The sequence below is a fragment of the Xylocopa sonorina genome, chromosome 2 (assembly GCF_050948175.1).
Source record: "Xylocopa sonorina isolate GNS202 chromosome 2, iyXylSono1_principal, whole genome shotgun sequence".
NCBI classification, from domain to species: Eukaryota; Metazoa; Arthropoda; class Insecta; order Hymenoptera; family Apidae; genus Xylocopa; species Xylocopa sonorina.
The window spans coordinates 11306339-11325017 of NC_135194.1; the positions used below are offsets into that span (position 1 = coordinate 11306339).

At 39.4% G+C, this 18679-nt stretch overlaps 6 protein-coding genes across 6 annotated transcripts; 3 read left to right on the top strand and 3 right to left on the bottom strand.

Moving 5' to 3' along the window:
* Positions 1-6724: 6724 nt before the first annotated feature.
* Positions 6725-8223, bottom strand: LOC143432744 (short-chain-enoyl-CoA hydratase). Its single transcript, XM_076909611.1, has 4 exons — positions 8018-8223; positions 7672-7928; positions 7284-7578; positions 6725-7133 (listed from the first exon to the last, which is right to left on the bottom strand). Exons 1-4 carry the CDS (start codon positions 8130-8132, stop codon positions 6856-6858), a joined length of 945 nt encoding a protein of 314 aa, XP_076765726.1. The 5' UTR covers positions 8133-8223; the 3' UTR covers positions 6725-6855.
* Positions 8224-8415: 192 nt separating this feature from the next.
* Sec6 (Exocyst complex component Sec6) lies at positions 8416-10796 on the top strand. Its single transcript, XM_076909972.1, has one exon. The coding sequence runs from the start codon at positions 8529-8531 to the stop codon at positions 10773-10775; it is 2247 nt and encodes a 748-aa protein (XP_076766087.1). The 5' UTR covers positions 8416-8528; the 3' UTR covers positions 10776-10796.
* A 1004-nt stretch (positions 10797-11800) lies between these two features.
* Rtc1 (RNA terminal phosphate cyclase 1) lies at positions 11801-13470 on the top strand. The gene is made up of 7 exons (XM_076909609.1): positions 11801-12015; positions 12101-12340; positions 12422-12588; positions 12670-12844; positions 12923-13073; positions 13141-13245; positions 13314-13470. Exons 1-7 carry the CDS (start codon positions 11874-11876, stop codon positions 13456-13458), a joined length of 1125 nt encoding a protein of 374 aa, XP_076765724.1. The 5' UTR covers positions 11801-11873; the 3' UTR covers positions 13459-13470.
* Positions 13471-13499: 29 nt separating this feature from the next.
* LOC143432742 (tRNA-specific adenosine deaminase 1-like) lies at positions 13500-14907 on the bottom strand. The gene is made up of 3 exons (XM_076909608.1): positions 14219-14907; positions 13892-14143; positions 13500-13827 (listed from the first exon to the last, which is right to left on the bottom strand). Exons 1-3 carry the CDS (start codon positions 14905-14907, stop codon positions 13548-13550), a joined length of 1221 nt encoding a protein of 406 aa, XP_076765723.1. The 3' UTR covers positions 13500-13547.
* A 9-nt stretch (positions 14908-14916) lies between these two features.
* LOC143432745 (uncharacterized) lies at positions 14917-16341 on the bottom strand. Its single transcript, XM_076909612.1, has 6 exons — positions 16203-16341; positions 15979-16059; positions 15795-15902; positions 15424-15710; positions 15151-15352; positions 14917-15078 (listed from the first exon to the last, which is right to left on the bottom strand). The coding sequence occupies exons 1-6, from the start codon at positions 16261-16263 to the stop codon at positions 14939-14941; spliced, it is 879 nt and encodes a 292-aa protein (XP_076765727.1). The 5' UTR covers positions 16264-16341; the 3' UTR covers positions 14917-14938.
* Positions 16342-16600: 259 nt separating this feature from the next.
* Positions 16601-18444, top strand: LOC143432978 (trafficking protein particle complex subunit 12). The gene has a single exon (XM_076910005.1). The coding sequence runs from the start codon at positions 16765-16767 to the stop codon at positions 18298-18300; it is 1536 nt and encodes a 511-aa protein (XP_076766120.1). The 5' UTR covers positions 16601-16764; the 3' UTR covers positions 18301-18444.
* The last annotated feature ends 235 nt before the right edge of the window (positions 18445-18679 follow it).

The following is an 18679-nucleotide window of genomic DNA, read 5'->3' on the forward strand; positions in this document are numbered from 1 at the left end:
CGGAACCGGCTGACAGAGTCAAACGGGACAATCTGTTTTCTCGTTCGACAATCGAGGATACATGGTATTAAAAACACGTAAAGATCGAATGAAACGTACGCGCGAGCAATCGCAGATCGAATTAGCCTAATTCGAACGGGACAAACGCAAGTTACTCCCTCGACGTGAGTATAGTTTACGATGCGCGCGAACTTACCTCGCGCGCATTCGTTTCACTCTCCCCCGTTCGAATCGAGTATCCGAGCGGTTATTAATTATACGAGTTACGCTTAAATTAACCGGTTTTACTCTACGCGTGTCAACGTGCCTATATTTCTCGGATAAAACCGAGAATTCTCTGGCGTCGGTTAAATGGCGAACAGGATCTCTCCACTCGCGAATCGCGTTCGCCAGCGAGGGAGGCTGGCTTTGAAATAATTGTAAAACAGATTCGTTGCGCAACGGCAATGCTTCGCGTGTAACCTCGCTTGCGATAATGTTACTGAACCTCCGTAATCGAAGATACCGTGCTGGCACATGCAAATGCGACGAGTTTCGCGATGATTTATTCGAGACTCTTCTCAGAACCGATCTTTAATCGGCTTTACAGTCAAACGATTCGAAAAATGTTCACTCTCTCGAGTTACCCGTTTTATTTTTCAAGATTTTCAAACGTTCCAAGCCTCGCGAAGAGCTGCGAGGAATAGCAATCGTTCAAACCCATCAAAAAGCATCCCTCTTATTCAAACAGTCGACTGAAACCCTCCAGAGTCGTCCGATCGTTTACAACCTTCCAGCTTCGACGCTAAAACTCACGGAAACCCCATAAACTGCGCCGCGTTCGTAAACTCTCCGGCGGGTACCTTCCAGCGCGTTTAATTTCATGGGGATACTCTGTCCGTTTTCGCGGCGCGTGGGATTGAATTGTCCATAAAATCGCGGCCCCGACCGGGATCGCGGCCAACGCGTGTCGCGGCTCGAAAACGGACGCAGCATCGATCGGATCAGCTCGTAAACGAACCTGTTGCACGGCCACCAGGGAATTCGCGACGTCGAGATTCGTTCAACCATCGCACCGCCGAGGGAGAAAAACCAACCCCCTCCGCGTCGATCCTCGAGCGCTGGACCATCGCAGAAGTTTTATTAACTTTTAACATCGAGCACGTTACAACTTGCTCGCGACGCTATCTACAACTTTGTTTATTTTTTACGTAGCTACATATCGCGTGCTAAATTAACCCCTTTAATTTATCTGTTTATTCAATTGTAGAAGCAAATTTTCGTGTCTTCTTTACCTTCTGATTAAATAAAAAGCAGGTAACAACTGGTTGGGTGAAACTACGCGATAATGTACGTCCATTACGTTTTCCTTTCACGCCCACGACATGACCTTTTCTCATCAGTAGTAAAAGTGGAATAAGACACTAAAGTTTAAGCATCTGTTTCGCTTGCATCCTGCATAATCGTCAATAACCAGTTTCGCTTGCTCCTCGTTAAATGTTTCGTCATTTTCGTAGCGTCGTGGATGTAACAGGGACGGCGGAGACGGAAATAGGGGTGGGGATCGCTGTAACGATCCGTCGTAATTAATCGAGAGAAACAGAGCTGTTCGCATGCGTACGCAAACGGACGGGATAAAGTTTCGTTTTAATATTTTCGCGACACCGTTCGACGATAAATCACGCGTGGTTTAATCTATCCACCGTGGTTCTCGTGGGAAAGATTAATGCCACCTGGAAGATCGACCGGTCGATGGTAGATAAAGCGATAGTGGCGACTACCGAGGCTTGAATAATTCCCTCGGCCCGCGCCGCGGGAAGAAGAGGATCGCGATAATCGGTACGTTGAACCGCGCGGCGGTGTCTTCCTTTTAGGAAACTTGTAAATCCTGTATCGAGCGCGCGCTCGTTGCCATGGAACGGGAGCGAGAAGTATCGCGGCTCGATCAGCAACCCTCTAATGCATCTACATATTTAGCTGCTCGATGCAACCGAGCTACGTTCCGTTTCGCGTCCCTCCGCTTCGTAAAAACTATCGATAGGTCCAGTCTTCATGAATTACAGGTTCCTCTCCAGTCGTCTGGAAATTTATAAAAATTCTGTTAAAAATAACCCTTTACATACGATTAATTATCGTACACGAGGAGAGGGGACTCATCCGCGTTTGCGACTGCGGACACGAACGCTTCTTCTTATCAATGCAAATGCACGCTTGTATTTCAGGCAGGGCGAGTACCGCGATACCAGCAGTTTTTCACCGTCGTTATCGTTAACCTTTGGAACCCAGTAACACCCACGTGCCCACCTATTCGCACCGTTCACCAGGGACGCGTAGGTGAAAACCTTTCTATCACTGGTAGCGGACTGCGTTATTCCTGCGGCCGTTTCGTTGTGCAAATAGCCAACGCGGTGGAAACGCGGCACGCGTTGCTTGTTCGCTCGTCAATCTTGTTCCTCGTTGCGGACGCGTTGAAAAGAAGTTGGCCGTTTGTCGATAAACGCCGCGTATCCGTCGAACAGCTGTTAGAAAACGAACGTCGGGAGCCTCCGAAATGTCTGGAGCTGGAGCGAGGCGCCTCGAGCCACGTAACAGCCTACATTTTATTTCTCTGGACTTTTACTTCGCGACTGTGCACGCTGTTCGGCCTTGCTGCGACCTGAATACCTCGGTTCGCCATCGCTGGAATCCTTCGTGTCGCTGCTCGATTTCGTCTCGGGTCACCGCGATGCGTCTTCCTTGATAAAAACCGAGCGAGCCGAGAAAAATCGATTTAAAACCGTGAACGTGCTCGATCGCGGGACAGATAAGATCCCATACTGTAATCATTAATTATCGTAAGTGTCGAGCACGCGATATGCCCTCGAGAATAATGTCGGTAACGGGGTGGTGCGACAAGATGCGTTCTCAGAATGTGAATTAATTAATCGCCGTCGCCTCGTTGGGATCGAATGACGTTCCCCAACAATAAATACCGTCGTATTTATAGAGAGGTTGATATAATCAGGCCAATATCGAAGCGTAGATGATCGTATTTAGAAAAAAGGTCATAAATTCTAATCGCGGTTTCGATCTACACACGCTGCTCGTTCACGACTCGCAAAGTATGTGTCACAATTAGAGCTGACGGACGAATCAGGCGTACTTGCGATCTCCTCGTAACTTTTCCACGGTTAAATGTTACGTTACTCAAAGATTCATCGGGCATGGGCTATTAAATTGGAAGGAAAAAATTGATAAATATAAATCTTATATAAGGAATATTAAAAGAGCCCGTTAATATTCGCGTCATAATTTACAAATGTAAATTCAAGCAATCAGTACTGTCGAAAAAAAAATGCTAAATGCTCGATCGATTTAATTTATCCTTTCGCGCGAATGCCATACTGCGCATAGCGCAGCTTGAATTTATCACGTGTCTTATTAACACCACGACATGCATCGTCGTACCGGTCCATTATTAGCCCCGCGTTAAAACCAATTACTAGTCCACCACCCGCATTCCACGTTTGTTTTACAAAATTGCAATATTCACCGCGATGCAACGGCTCCTAGCGGAATGTAATTACACGAGCTATGGATTAACATTACTATGCGAAACGTTCGATCGAGTCGTGCCGTACCACGATTAACTCGGATAATAACGCTTCGCGTTGCGCAGAAACAGCTCGACAGTATAGATAAATCGTAACGTCTGCACGTCGCGTCAAATTTTCCCGCGTTCGCCAGCAATTTCCTATTCGTGCGAAGCGTTCGAGCGAACCACGATGCACGGCGCTCAATTTCCGTTCGAATTCGTTCGATCGCTCGCGACCATTTCTCTTTCAAGGCGACGAACGACGCCGCGGTTGGTCCGAGAACAAAATCGAAAGCAAAGCGAGCCACGCGAGTTCCCCTTCGATTACCGTGTTCGATCGAGCCGCGCTGCGCGCCGTCCCTTTCAATTCCACTCGAGCAAACTGAACCACGTGCACTCGCCTTAAGGTGGAACATTCTTTGGAAATGCATTTCCTGAATACAGATCGCGCAGACCGGGGGCCGTTAACAGCCGCGCGTCCAGCTGCTGGGGAATAGACGCGAAGAGCGCGCGGCTGGTTAGAGTAGCGTTCCGGAAAAGCGAGGTCCTTGAACTCGATTCCGCGGCTACGCCTCGAGATAGGTACCTGGCAGCGATGGTCGTCCTTTACACCGTCCCTTAGGCCGTATGCAAACCGCATCTCCGCCGCGGGGCACGCACGCGCGTGCGTTTCATCTAAACAGGGAGTGGCCCCGCGCGGAGCGGATTTTCCGCGGTGGTTCGAGACAACGAGATGTTCGATTTGCATGAAATTGAATTTCTGCCGGTTCGATCGTGGCCACGCTGCTGGAGTTTCGCTCGCAGCGGAATCGAGAGGGTCGCGACGTTGATTTAATCCTCGTCGAATCCAGCTAGGCTCGACGGTCGAGGGCTAAGCGTCGCTTCGCGGTATGAAAGTATGGAAACGGTTGATAACCGAACTGTTCGCTCCATCCGATGAATAAATGTAGGAGATAGTCGAGTTCTAGGTATTCGGTGGGGAATGTCAGGTCGTTATTATATAATAAGCTTCTCGCTCTGGCAATCGAAACGGAATTAAATGCGAATTTGCATGACCACGATCATATCGAGCAAAAAACTTTCGCGCTATTATCGTGAAATCATTAGCTCGATGTAAACGCTGAACGGTTACATGAGTAGTATCGGAAATTACATGTATGAAATAATGGGTCCTCGAGCTCGAAAGTTGGAGGATCGCGTATCGACCGCAGCTAGTAACACGTACAGATCGAAGATCGTGTGTCGACGACAATTTTATGACACGATTCCCAGCGAGGAAAGAATAATACAATTGTGAACAGAAAATTGCATTGCGTACATTCGATCGAGCCGTTCGATAAGTTAATGTTAACTCTCGGATGTCGATACGTTCGATGTACCGATAATCTTCGACTTCCTTGAACTGTCGCGTGAAACTCGGCTTTACGCGAATATACAAATCTCTAGCCTCGTATTTCAACATTTTCTCCCTTTCGAACTTGTACATTCTATATGGGACGAAGAAGGTTGTGCGGGAAAAAGTTGAAACGACGAGGACACCGAAACGAGTTCCAGTTTCTCGATATATGGGCTTAAATGCAGAGATCAGGCGCAGATTGAACGCACGAAAATATAAATCGATCGCCACCCGTTGACATTCCGAAATGATCGCGTAAAAGTAATTCGACGCGTTGGATTGCATACGAATGAATGTCATAATCGTCAACGCGTTTCTAGAGCGGTCGAACTTGCTCGAGTCGTGGCTGACCTACCCAAACTCGTCGATTCAACCACCCTTAAATAGTTAAAACACTCGGAGTGTATCTAAATTCGTTTCAATCCGCGCCATCAACCCGCTCCGAGCCGCTCTAATTGACTCTGACGCGATGCGAGCCAGCGTAATTCGTTTCAACATTCGCGGGGAGCGATGAAAGGCGGACTAAAAATTTCGTCTAAGTTATTCCAATCCGCTTCAATTTACGGGAATTTCACTCTATCTCGCTCTGCCCGATCCCAATTCGCCGCAACTCAATTTAACTTGTTTTAACTTGGCGCGGCTCGCTGTATTTCAATTGCAACCCCTTCCGCTTACATCTCAGATACATCTCGTCGTAATTGAATATTCAACGGGACGATACGTTATTTCAATTATCTCCTATCTAGAAGCGAAAATAAGACAAGAATCAAGAGAAATCCAAATCAGGTGCGTGTACACCAATAGTGAAGGTACGTTATCCCTTCGCGTATCGTACAATGTTAACTCTAGATTTTCCAAAGGTTGTCATTTACGATCAATTTAAAAAATTCGATGTAGAAATCGAGTAGTACCGAGTTGCAATGATATATCGACTGGCTTTCAATTATTTTAACCTTGTAATACGCGATACCCTTCTAGGAGAGAATGCATAGAACGCATCGACGCCAGCCAATTCGCGTTCCCCCTCGTGTTACTCGTACGGTTTTATTTGTATCGTAAAGTTTGCTAAACGTGATACTGATTATCCCATGACGTCGATTATTCGAATTAAATATGCCAGTAAGAATATTCCCGATACACGCAACGCTTATTAAGTAAGCACGATGTTCTATATTTTAGTTCCTGTTAATAATAATGAGAAAAGTTCACAGTCCGAGGAAGTAGATAAAGAAATCTTGGTAAACATTAATTGCCCGCTCAGATTAATATTGAATTACATCCGAGATACAGTTGGATTGGATGATACAAGTAAACAGCATGCAAAGTCTCTTTGGTAACAGTTATTAGAAAATTTAAAAATTAAATTACATTTACAGCCGAGTTCGATTTATGCGACGAAATTAGTTGTATGTTAAGAAAACTTTCCTTTTTGGAGCCGTGCACATCTGGCTTAGATGTTTTCCAAGCGGATTTGACATACGTAATAATTACATTTGAAAGTAAGTTTGAAACGTCATTAAATGTTATCTCAAGAGACAAGACGTTCGGATTCTACTTTGTTGAGATTCGATAGATTATGTGCTACTTGAAAATATATATATCATTCTTTTAAATATGTTTTATATAGGAGATGCAAATGGTCAGATGACAAATATCACGCCGCTCCTTTCCGGAAAAGCAGCAAAGAAGTGCACTGATACAGTTTTAAAGTCAAACGCCTTGTTTAGAAAAACTTTGTCTACTAAATCATCCTTAAAAAAAGGTCAGAATACAAGTAGAATGGTGTAATTATAATTATCGGAAAACACATTTAATTGTATCACGAAATTTGAATACAATTTAAATATATGCTACGCGACATTTTTTGTACAAAACCTTTGTGAAAAATACTCTTGCGAAATGGCTTTTATAACAGATCTTTATCTAATTCCCTAAACTTTACATTTGGAATAGTAATATTATGAAATTTCCCATGTTTACCTAATCCTTCTGTGACAAACCTTTTTGCTCCTTTAACCCCTTCTTCGAATAACAAGTGAGATCCATTGTCTTTTTCAAATTGTGCAGCTTCCGCAAACTGTTTGGCAATAAACGTGGCATAGTGTGCAGATGTGCGATCTGCGAGCAGCGATCTTTGAGGAAACTTGATCAACGATTTTGCGAGACTTATTGCATCCCCTACCGCTAAGAACAAAATACTTATATTTTACTATATTTCACTGGTAGCTCTGTTATACAAACGTCCCTTGATTTACATGCTCTGCATTATGAGAAATGTATACATACTTTATGTAAATCAAGGAACAATTTTAATCATTACAGGCTTAAATGTACCTGAACCAGTGCTCGTATAACGATTAATTAAACCCCAAGACAATGCTTCTTTTGCATCAATATGACGGCCAGTTAATATCAGATCCATTGCTCTCGAATAACCAATTAAAGCTGGTAATCGAACAGTACCACCGCACAGTATAGGAATACCAAACCTTCTATTCGTAAATCCTAACACTGCACTTTCTTCCATTACTCTTAAATCACACATTAAAGCAAGTTCAAATCCTACACCCACTGCGAATCCATTTAGAGCAGCTATTAAGGGTTTTTTGCTTAACTCAATTTTATTGGCCTATAAACATTATAAATTCAGATACTTAATGCAACGGTACAATTATTATTATAACAAGGTTTATACACCAAAGAGACCTTAAAATTTTCTCACCAGTGGACCAAAATGGGGTAAAACTTCTTCGTTTTCTCCATTATACTGTGCAATTTCTACAAGATCGTAACCGCTACAAAAATTCCCTCCCATGCCGTGCAGTACACAGACTGTATAGTTGTCATCATTTTCAAACTTATCTAATTCGTCTGATAATTCTTGAGCAGTCGCAGCATTTAAAGCATTTTTTCTTTCGGGTCGATTTATACCAATTGTAAGAACGCTTTCGTAACAGCTTTCTACTACAATATTCTTTTCTACAAAAATGTAAAGGTAGAAGTATTTATTGCGAACATACATGTAAATGATCGTTGTAATGTACCATGAATAGATAGTAATTATTTACCTGGCTGCTCTCCCTTAAGTTCTACATTTTCAGACGATTTGGAGGTTAAATATCTTTTCAAGTAATTTCTGTAATGTGGATTGATTATTCCTGACAATCTTTTCAAGAAATACATTTGTGTAATTGCGAATTCTATTAAGAATTCCGTAAATGCTACGATGAACTTTTATACTCCTGTAAAATTAGTTACTTTTACTCCTGCTTTCGATGAGACATTTAAATTCTCCTTTCTTATTGGAGTACAAACTAAACGATTAGCAAAAAGGAGAATTTACACGTACTTTGAACATCAAGGTGCGTACTTATGATGAAATTAATCTCGTTTATCGTTCGTTGCAAACGCGTATTAAACTACACACCTAACCAAAGTTTTGCAAATGTCAAAATAGTCTATGTATCTCCGTTCGAGGAGCCCAATTTTAAGGAGAAGCGCTGATTTGACTAATTAGAAGCAAGTGTCAATTTTATAGAATAAAATAGAAAGAGATAGTTTCGCGAAACAGCATTAAAAATGGAAGATCTGCAGAAACTGGAGGAGGAGGCTAAGGCGAGGGCGGCTAAGTATGTCTCTAATTTGTTGCAACGACCAGGTCAGTTGGAGAAGATTGACATGTATAAACGTAGAATATCTCGAAAAAAGGCTTCGGTAGAAACTATGCTGAAAACAGCGATGCAAAGTCAATTAGACGGCGTTCGCGTGGGCTTTGAGCAACTCCAAAGTTCTTTGGAGAGTATCGCCTCTATAAAGCAGGATCTGAAAGACATCGATGAATTGTTTAGCAAGGTCCCGGAACTTAGCACAAAATTACAAGCTGTTCAGGAGGAGAATATGCGTCACTCGCAATACGTTACTGCCAAGGAGAATCTGAAGCATACCTTTACTTTGCCTGAAAGCGTTGAGATGACCAAACAGTGGATAAACCAAGGAAATCTTCTATATGCCCATCAAATAATTATGGACCTCGAGAACTCGAGAGACGACTTGCTATACGAATTACATAAGCTTCCAAATCAATCACCAGCTGATACTGTCATGTTAAAGGCTTATTTAGAAGACGTTGAGATGCTCTCCGAGCTGATGGAAAAGCAAATTAGATTGGTACTGAGTCGTACATTAAACACGGTAAGAAAAGAACCCACGGTTATTGTAACAGCATTGCGGATTATAGAAAGGGAAGAGAAAGCTGACCACTTCGCTATTCAGAGGCATAAACAAAGCGGTTTTATGCCACCCGGTAGACCAAAGAAATGGAAAGATATGGCGATGAAAGTCCTAGAAAAATCTGTTGCAAACAGAATTGAAGGGACTCACATAGAGGAAAGAGTGGACAACAAAATGTGGCTAGTCAGGTATTTAGAACTTACACGACTTTTGATCTTGGAAGATTTGAGAGTCGTTAAAACTCTCTGCGAACTTTGCTTTCCACCTTGGTATAACATTGTGAGAACTTTTGTTAAAATGTACCACACAAGTTTGTCACAACATTTGAAAGACATAATTGCTAATGGCTTAGAAGGAAATGAATATGTATCACTGTTATCATGGATCATGAACACTTATACTGGACCAGAATTGATGCAAAATCCTGAACTAAATATTGACACAAGCGATATTGGCCCCTTATTAAGTCCAGAAATCATAAATGACCTCCAAGAGAAGTACTTGAAGAACATGTGCCAGAATTACGAAGATTGGATGAAAAAGACTTTGGAGACTGAAAAGGTTGACTGGTGGTGTGGAGTGTTGCCAGAAGGGAGCACTCAAGAAGCTTACTACCATACAGCAGCGCCTGTGATCATATTTCAAATGATCGATCAAAACCTTCAAGTTACAAAAACAATTAGCAGCGAATTAACAGCACAGGCTATAATACTGTGTATAGAACAGGTGATCAAGTATGGTTATATGTACAGACAGGCAATATTGGAATTTAAAAACAAACATTTTGAAGACAGAAGTCAGGTACCATACTTTACTCATCATATGATTACGGTTGTTAATAATTGTTTGCAGTTTATAGAGTTAGCACAGCAGATGAAACAACTGTATTGGGTTCCTAATACTTCTGCAGAAGCTAATGTTAAATTTGAGAGTTTGTTATCAAATTATCAACAATTACGAAATGAAGCAGCAGCTATACTATTGGAAGAGTCATTTTTGGATTTAGAATTGCAATTCCAAGATCTGATTACACCCAAATGGTCGTCATCTTCTATTCCAGTAGATATCATTTGCGTGACCTTAGAAGATTACTTTCAAGATTACAATCACCTGTGCCCGAAAAATTTCGAGTACGTTATTATGGAGGCGCAAAATCTAATTGCGAAACGTTACATTTCTGCGATGCTCCAAAGGAAAATATCGTTGAAGACGTACGAGGAATGCTTAACGTGTACGTCGAAAATAATGACAGAAGCGGATAAACTGAAGAACTTCTTTGATAGAATAGCTCCGAAAGTAGGGAACTTTAACTCTCCCTTCGAAATAATTAAACGTCTTGCCGAGGTACTACGTTGCGAGGATTCTGAAATTCTTTCTTTGGATCTACATTCATTAGTTGAGAAGTATCCAGATATGACTGAGGATCATTTGATCAGATTATTGGGTCTCAGAGGCGACATATCCCGTAGCGAGGCAAAGGAAAAAGTATCGTACATTTTCGAAGCTCAACGTAATCGTAAAACTCCGCAATCTATTACGCACAGTATATTCAAACAAATAATAATACAAGATAGTTTTCTCAGTTGGAAACCTTAAAATTTAATCGCAAACACCAAAGGAATAAAGTTGAAAATTATTTTTTACATATCATCGGTGAAGCTCATATAAACGGTACATTATATGTACTTATTGTCCCAGTATCATCTAAATTAGTAATAAACAGAGGAATTACTAAATATGTAAATAGACAAATCAATGTTTAGTCAAATTCAGTTTTTCAACTTAAAAATAATTTATCCACTGAAAAGTGTAAAGAAAGATTTTAAAATAATTGTCAAGTCTGTATATAAACACATGTTGCATATGTATATAATTAATTGTATAAATGCTTGCCAGAAATCATTATTATTTATTTATTTGTGGCTTGAAAACAATATAGATAATACGATAATAACTGCCTTAGCGATTGTATTAACTTATATATTCATTATATAGATAGATGCGAATAATTTTGTTACTAAACGTGTACGTAACACAGCCCCCAAAAAGTACTTTGTATATATACAACATTTGAAGATAAAGAAAATAATAAAATATAAATAACTAATTAATATTAATATAGAAAGAGATTTCCTACTTTACATGTTTCCCGCTTTGGATGTAAGAGAGAGAAAGATATATAAGAAAGCTATAGGAAAGAGTGAGACAGATGCTGCTGACCTTACTCTGGAACCCCTGGCGCCATCTCTGTAAAAAGTGCTCAAACTGGTCGCACACAAGTACCGACAGCGAAGTGAACTACTGAAGACTACTAGCGCCATCTCTTGGAGAAGTGCTAAAACTAATACCCGACTAGTTTCAGCGCTTCTCCGAGAGATGGCGCTAGTAGTCTTCAGTAGTTCACTTCACTGTCGGTACTTGTGTGCGACCAGTTTGAGCACTTTTTACAGAGATGGCGCCACGAGTTCAAAATGAAACTTTTATAAACAATCACTCAGTATAAAATATTTACTCTGTACGATTTAATTGGAGACGTAAATCAATATTATATAGTACCTTGAATACGTAATTATATTAATGCTAATTAATTAAAAGAGATACCTTAAGTTAAAAGAAGGAATGGTTAGCTAAGTTGATACAGTTCCATGCTTCCTCAACCTCGTGCTCATTGTGTATCAAAAATTTGAGCCAAGCATGCCAGCTGAAATAATAAATAACGTTCTAACGTACGAGGGTTGCAATTATTTGCGGTATCGTTTATTACTATCGACACTGTCAGGCAAACCAGTGCGAGTAACAAATATCAGGACTAAAAACGATGATCCTGGCCTTAAAGGTTACTTTTTCAAACTAGTCAATTAAAATATAAAATTATATAATATTTGTACTATTTATTGTATGCGTACATGTTTTTATTGTAGAGTACGAAGTCAGCTTTGTTCGTTTACTTGACAAAATTACAAATGGATCCAGGATAGAGTTAAACGAAACTGGGACCAGTTTATATTATAGTCCCGGTTTATTAAATGGTGGTGAATTAGAACACGACTGTAATGTACAACGAGGTATCGGTTATTATTTGGAAGCAGTTTTAATACTGGCTCCATTCTGTAAAAAACCTGTGGATATAAAACTCAAAGGAGTTACCAATAATACCTTAGGTAATTCATAGCTTGTGAACACCAAGCAGTTACTTCTGAGAAGATAAAGTTTATTAACTAATGATCTAAACATTTTTAAAGATCCATCTGTGGATAGAATCAAGGCATGCGCTGTGCCTATATTAAAAAGATTCCTCTCCGGTGACAATGAGGTTGTATTTACTGTTAACAAAAGAGGAGCTGCACCTCTGGGAGGTGGAGAAATTCGATTCAAGTGCCCTATTAGCCGTAATCTTAGAAGTATTCAAGTTAGTATAAACTAGACTTACTTACAAACAAAGTACCTCTACAAATTTTTTAAGAATATGTACATACATATATATTTATAGTTTCAGAGTAGTGGGATGGTAAAAAGAATAAGGGGTATCGCGTGCGGCATACGTGTATCTCCTGCGGTCGCGAATCGAATTGTAGAATCTGCTAAAGGTGTAATGTTAAAGTTTTTACCAGATGTATACATTCATACAGATCATTGTAAAGGTGCAGCCAGTGGAAAATCGCCAGGTATATACTTAATACATTTTGGGATACAATCCCAAACTATTTCTACACAGAATATTTAAACATGTACAAATTCAATAGGTTTTGGAGTATGTTTATCAGCTGAAACAACTGCTGAAGTTGTATTCGGTGGAGAAGCATTTTCGCCCGTAATGACGACGGGTTCTTTGCCGTGTGTACCAGAAGATATTGGCAAAGAAGCAGCTATGAAATTAGTAGATGAAATTTATAGGTAGAGGAAATACAATTTAAGAGTGTATGAATTAATAATACAGATACTAACACAGACTCGTTTCTAGAAATGGTTGCGTGGATTCTCCGTTTCAGCCTATGACTGCTATGTTTATGGCATTGGGTAGAAAAGATGTTTCTAAAGTCCTGACGGGACCGTTAACGCCATCGATGTAAGTAGTATTAATTTATTTCATCGCTATATTTATTTATCATTTTGAAATAACCACCACTTTGGCAGGATACAATTTTTGCGCGACTTAAGAGATTTCTTTGGAATCGTTTTTAAAATTAAGCCGCACAAAGAAGAAGATGAAGAATTAGACCAAGTTGTTTTAACTTGTATAGGTACCGGATATACCAACATAAGTAAACGGACGTTATAAATTTATTGTACCTATACTAAATTATCACCAAAATTAATAAATTTTTTAATAAAAAGAATTATATTTTACGGTAATAAATATTAAATATTTTATAAAACGAATGTTTGTAACCGGATGGGTTTAGAAGTCCAAGCACGAAAATATCCTGACTTTAAAGTGTTCCATAGACGTTGATAATCTTTGGACCATCTTTTGCAATCCAAGTAGGTAAGTTTTTTAGGATGTGTCGTGTTGCAATGAAAGTTTTCATATTTGTCACAAGTTCGTAAGAACGATTCGAAAAGAGCCCGCCTTGTTACGAGTAAATTGCCGCCTTTCTTTTTTTTCGTAGCCCCTTGCTTTCTACCTTCCACTGCAATTTCGGTATCACTGTAAATAAAGCATTATATATTAGTATATAAATCAAATGAAATATAAATGTTATATAAATTACCGATTTCTCACAGCACACCATATTATACTTGAAGGGCAAGGATGCTTTCTACCGGAACTTTTTTGCTGTTTAAAAGAAAATTTACTTTGTACAATATTTAACTTATTCAAATTTTCATTAAATCGTGCGAACAATCCACGCTCCATTGCTTGCAAGGAGAAAGGAGAATTACCTCCAATCGTGATACTTTCCATTTTTATCGAAGGTATCAGAATTGACAAAAGTGAACCTTGCAATCCAAGAATGTTCCATCTAAAATCAGCACACATATAGAATTTAATTTCAGCAATTACGAAATACATAATAATTTTGCGCAGTTCAATTTACTTCGCTATTTTATCAGAACAAGATAAGCTGAGAGTCGGATTGCCCCTTCCTGGTTTAGTACGTAATGCTCCAACTACGTGATAATTTATACCAGGCAACTGAGGATCTTGGCGTTCCTCGGATTTAACGCATTTCGCACCAGTTCTATATATGTCTCTAACTATCTGCTTATCTTTTTTATCACTGTTTAATTTTATTATTTCTCCTTCGATATTATAATCACATTTTCTAATTTTTGCTGGGGGTACATCATGATCATACAAATCATCTTTTAAAAATATAGAACAATCACCGCATGGTGTCTGACTCGTGAAAAAATGAAACGATACTCCATCGCGTATCTTAATTTTTTTCGTATCATCTAGTGCAAAAATATCACTTCTTCCATCGCTAAGCAATAAATCTATCTGCTCATACAAGTATCTTAAAAAGGCACGTCTAGCAAGAACTTCTGCGTGAGAATCGTTTAATCTACAACCCTCCTCGTATAGTTCCGTATTTACTAAATCTATCTCTCCTAAACACTTCGTTCCTGTAGCAAGAGCTACTAAGGACAATGAACCATCATTTTTTTTTATTACTATACCCGATAACACAGTCCATTCTGTCTCTGACGGTTTACCCTTTTTACCAAGCTTATTATATTTTTCTAAACAAAGCTTTGCTACTTGATCCGCAAAATCTTCCATCTCTTATATTTACATTTATTTCTAAGTTTATTTAGTTCACATTAGAAGGATCCCAGGCATATTTCTGTTGCGGTAGAGAAGATAAGATATTCATGTTTTCTTCATCGATTGAAAAATCGAGTCGTATATTGTCTCTTATATGTTCTTTCTTCACTGCTTTCGGAATAATACCTGTAATAATTTAAAAATACGTTCAATCGTAGTTCTATTACATCGCAAGAGATCGACGATTAAATTATTTACCGATTCCTTGTTGCAAAGCCCATCTTAGTAATAATCGCGCCGGTGATACGTTAAGTTGAGAAGCTATTTTTACCACAGTTGGGTCTCTTAAAAGACTTGTACTGCTGCTAGTACCTAATGAGGAATATGCTTGTACATGAATTCCTTTCTCATTGCAGTACTTGATTAATTCTTCTTGACGATAATGTGGATGCAATTCAACCTGCATAGGAAAACATGCTTTACTTCTTCAATTGGTATAAATTAAAGCATACATAGTTACAATTAATTTACTTGATTAACAGCCGGTGGTACACCCTTGCAATTTTTCAACAATTCCTCCAGATGACCAATGGTATAGTTAGACACGCCTATAGATCTTAACAAACCTTGTTCTTTTAAATCTACCAATTTATCCCAAGTTTTTGCTCTTAAACTTGGATTGTCTGTCGAAGTTTCTGGTATACGAGTTGTACCAGGCCAATGAATCAGATAGAGATCAATGTATGTTGTATTAAGTGCTTTGAGAGATTTTTGCACAGACTGCTCTATCCCTTCTGGATTTCCATTTTCACTCGGCGCTGTTAACATGAACACACAGAAAATGAGAATCCATAGTAAAGATTGGATTCTAATAATAGATCAATTATTAGATTAATATATACCAAGTTTAGTTGTAATGAAGATATCACTCCTTTGAAGATTATACTTTGGTAATAAATCTCTTAAGGCATGTCCAATATCTTCTTCATTTCGATAAACTACAGCTGTATCTTTACATAACAAAATAATAAGAGTAATTTATAAGCACACAGTACTTATAGACTTACATTTTTCTTGCATACATACCAATAGAACGAAATCCTACTTTCAAACTTTCATTAACTACTTCGTGTATTATATCTCTCCCTTGAATCTTATATGTCCCAACTACAAGGAAAGTTATTTAATATATAACATTTCATAGTAACACGTTCCTTTCAGTTATTCTAAGACTTGTATCCCTTTATATCAGACACATATTATTAGAAACTAAATAGTATACTGTAGTTTTTATATATTAAAGAACTTACATCCGACAAGGGGCATATCGTAGCCGCTCGAAAGTCGAACATTTTGCATTACACTGTTCATAATATTATATTTAATTTATACAATTATCACGTGTTTACACTCACGTGGATCAAGATTCAACCTAATTTATTAATCAGCAATCACATTTATAGCGCTACCTATTAGTGTGCGCTTCAACTAAATTAGAGGACGCGTTATATTTAAGTCATTCATTGCCTGGTACATACTTTGTACTTATAATTATTTTACCAGAAAAGTAAATGACTAGACACGTAATTTCTGTGTAGCTTGCAAAATTGTATTTCTAAATAAAACACTATTAAATTGCTTACTAAAGTTACGAATTTTCACGGCAAAAGAGATCGCTTGATATTAACGCGACGACACCATACTCTATTGTACTCGTACTTCGTGGCAGTATGTCCACATCTGATTTTGACAGTTGACGTTTAACTTTCCCTTAATTTCCTTTCAATGTTTATAAAATTATCGCGTGTATAGAAAATCGGGGGAAACAGATGTACATAGGTCTCGAGAGAAAATACAGTAGTCAGATGTAGAATGGCCGAGGGGAATGAGGCTTCGACGCAACAGAAATCCGATACCGCCGGAGAGGTTACGAAGGAAACGGAGGCTGATATCAGCCGTTACTTCGAGAACGCGTCTCGCACGATTTTCGACGATATTGCCTCGTACGGTGGAATCCCGGAGTTCGAGCTGCTCGCCCATCAATCGGGTGAATTCTTGAAATGTAGCACGCTGCTAGGGAGCGATCGAGTCGACCATAGCACCACCAACGATGTACACAGAGACGCTTGGATACCTTCTGAGCAAACGAGGAAGATTCTACGAAGCATCGCCACTTCGACTGCCGGTGTTAATTCCTTGGACAGGGAGAACCTGACGATGCCAGGACTCGCGGTACAGGGTGACATGCCTAACCTAATAAAGAACGCTGCTGTACGTTTTCTAAGCGAGGACGAGAACGTGCAGAGGAAGGTACTCACTGCTTCCGATGTTACGCAAGACGAGCGAGGCTTGAGAACTTTGATACAGGCCGGTTGTTACAAGGCAGCGATAAATCTATCGGGAAGACTGTTGGCGGTATATGCTCAAGGTTACGGGAAGATAAATCAATCCAGTAAACATTCTCCGCATTCGTTGCAATTATGGTATACAAGGCTGGCTCTGTTGACCAAACTCAGGCAAATTGATATTTTGGAGAATGAATCGAAGCCGTTCGGTAATCTGGATAAACCGGATATGTACTTTACGTTTTATCCGGAACTATACGGCACCAGGCCAGGTTCTATGGCTTCCTTCTCCTTCAGGCTGCTTCTAGCAGAGATCCCAATGTACTGGAGAAAACCTAAACAGGCATTGGACAATCTTTATAAGATTCTAGCGACAGTCAACCAAATTATAACTAATTTGAGCAGTGGTTCCAATGGGGACAGATCTCGTTTTAAGATCAATCCTGCTGAACAGGAGGATGCTATAAGATTATGGAAGGGCAGAAGGTCCAGAGTCCTTATATCTATAACTAATTGTGCAGTTAGCATGAAAAATTATGTACTAGCTATGGATATCTTAGAGAAGTTGTGCGAGTCCGCAGATTGGTCACCCGAGCAAATGGATGCGCTAAGAGCTAGCATAGGTAGACTACACTTGTTTCTGGGAGATGTTTCAGCAGCGGAAAAATTTTTGACTAATCAACAGAAAAAGGACAGTGGGCCTACTGTCAGAGAGTTGACGGATAAAGGATTGATGGCAGTAGCTCATAATTCTTTTCAAGAAGCATACAAGTGTTTTCAAGCTGCAGAAGCATTGGATCCATCTAACATCGCGTTAATTAATAACATGGCTGTCTGCCTTTTGTATACAGGTCAGCTGAAAGCAGCAGTACATTTATATGAAAGTATGATCACAAGAAACCCTGTAAAAAGTTTACAAGAACCTGTGTTGTTGAATGTCTGTACCTCATATGAATTGCATACAACTCACTGTAAACAACCAAAGCTACATTTACTGAGCCAACTGAACAGGTATAAAGGAGATGCTGTAGATATACAGTGCCTGAAGCTTCCTTTAAACTAAGACCATTTTGTTCATCTGTGTACAGTATACAATAGGCAGAAGATGAAATTTTGAACCTGTTATTTAATTATGAAAATGATTGCGGCGAGCGATGTGTACATTTTAACAATAAAAATCGATTTCGATCGTGTTCTTAAAAAATTATTTCTATATATCTTTACCTAACTAAATAAATAGTCTATTATTTGATATTTTCAACGAATTACGTGTCTATTATATTTCAGAATAAGTATTCTATATTAACGCAATAAAAATAAAAAAAAAGCATGTGAATAGCATCGATACTCTACTTTCTTAATGGGTGTTTGATAGTGTCTTCGTGTTGATAGCTGTCTTGGAGGGTTGCAGGCTCGTAGGGGTATTGGTAGCTTTCTTGGAG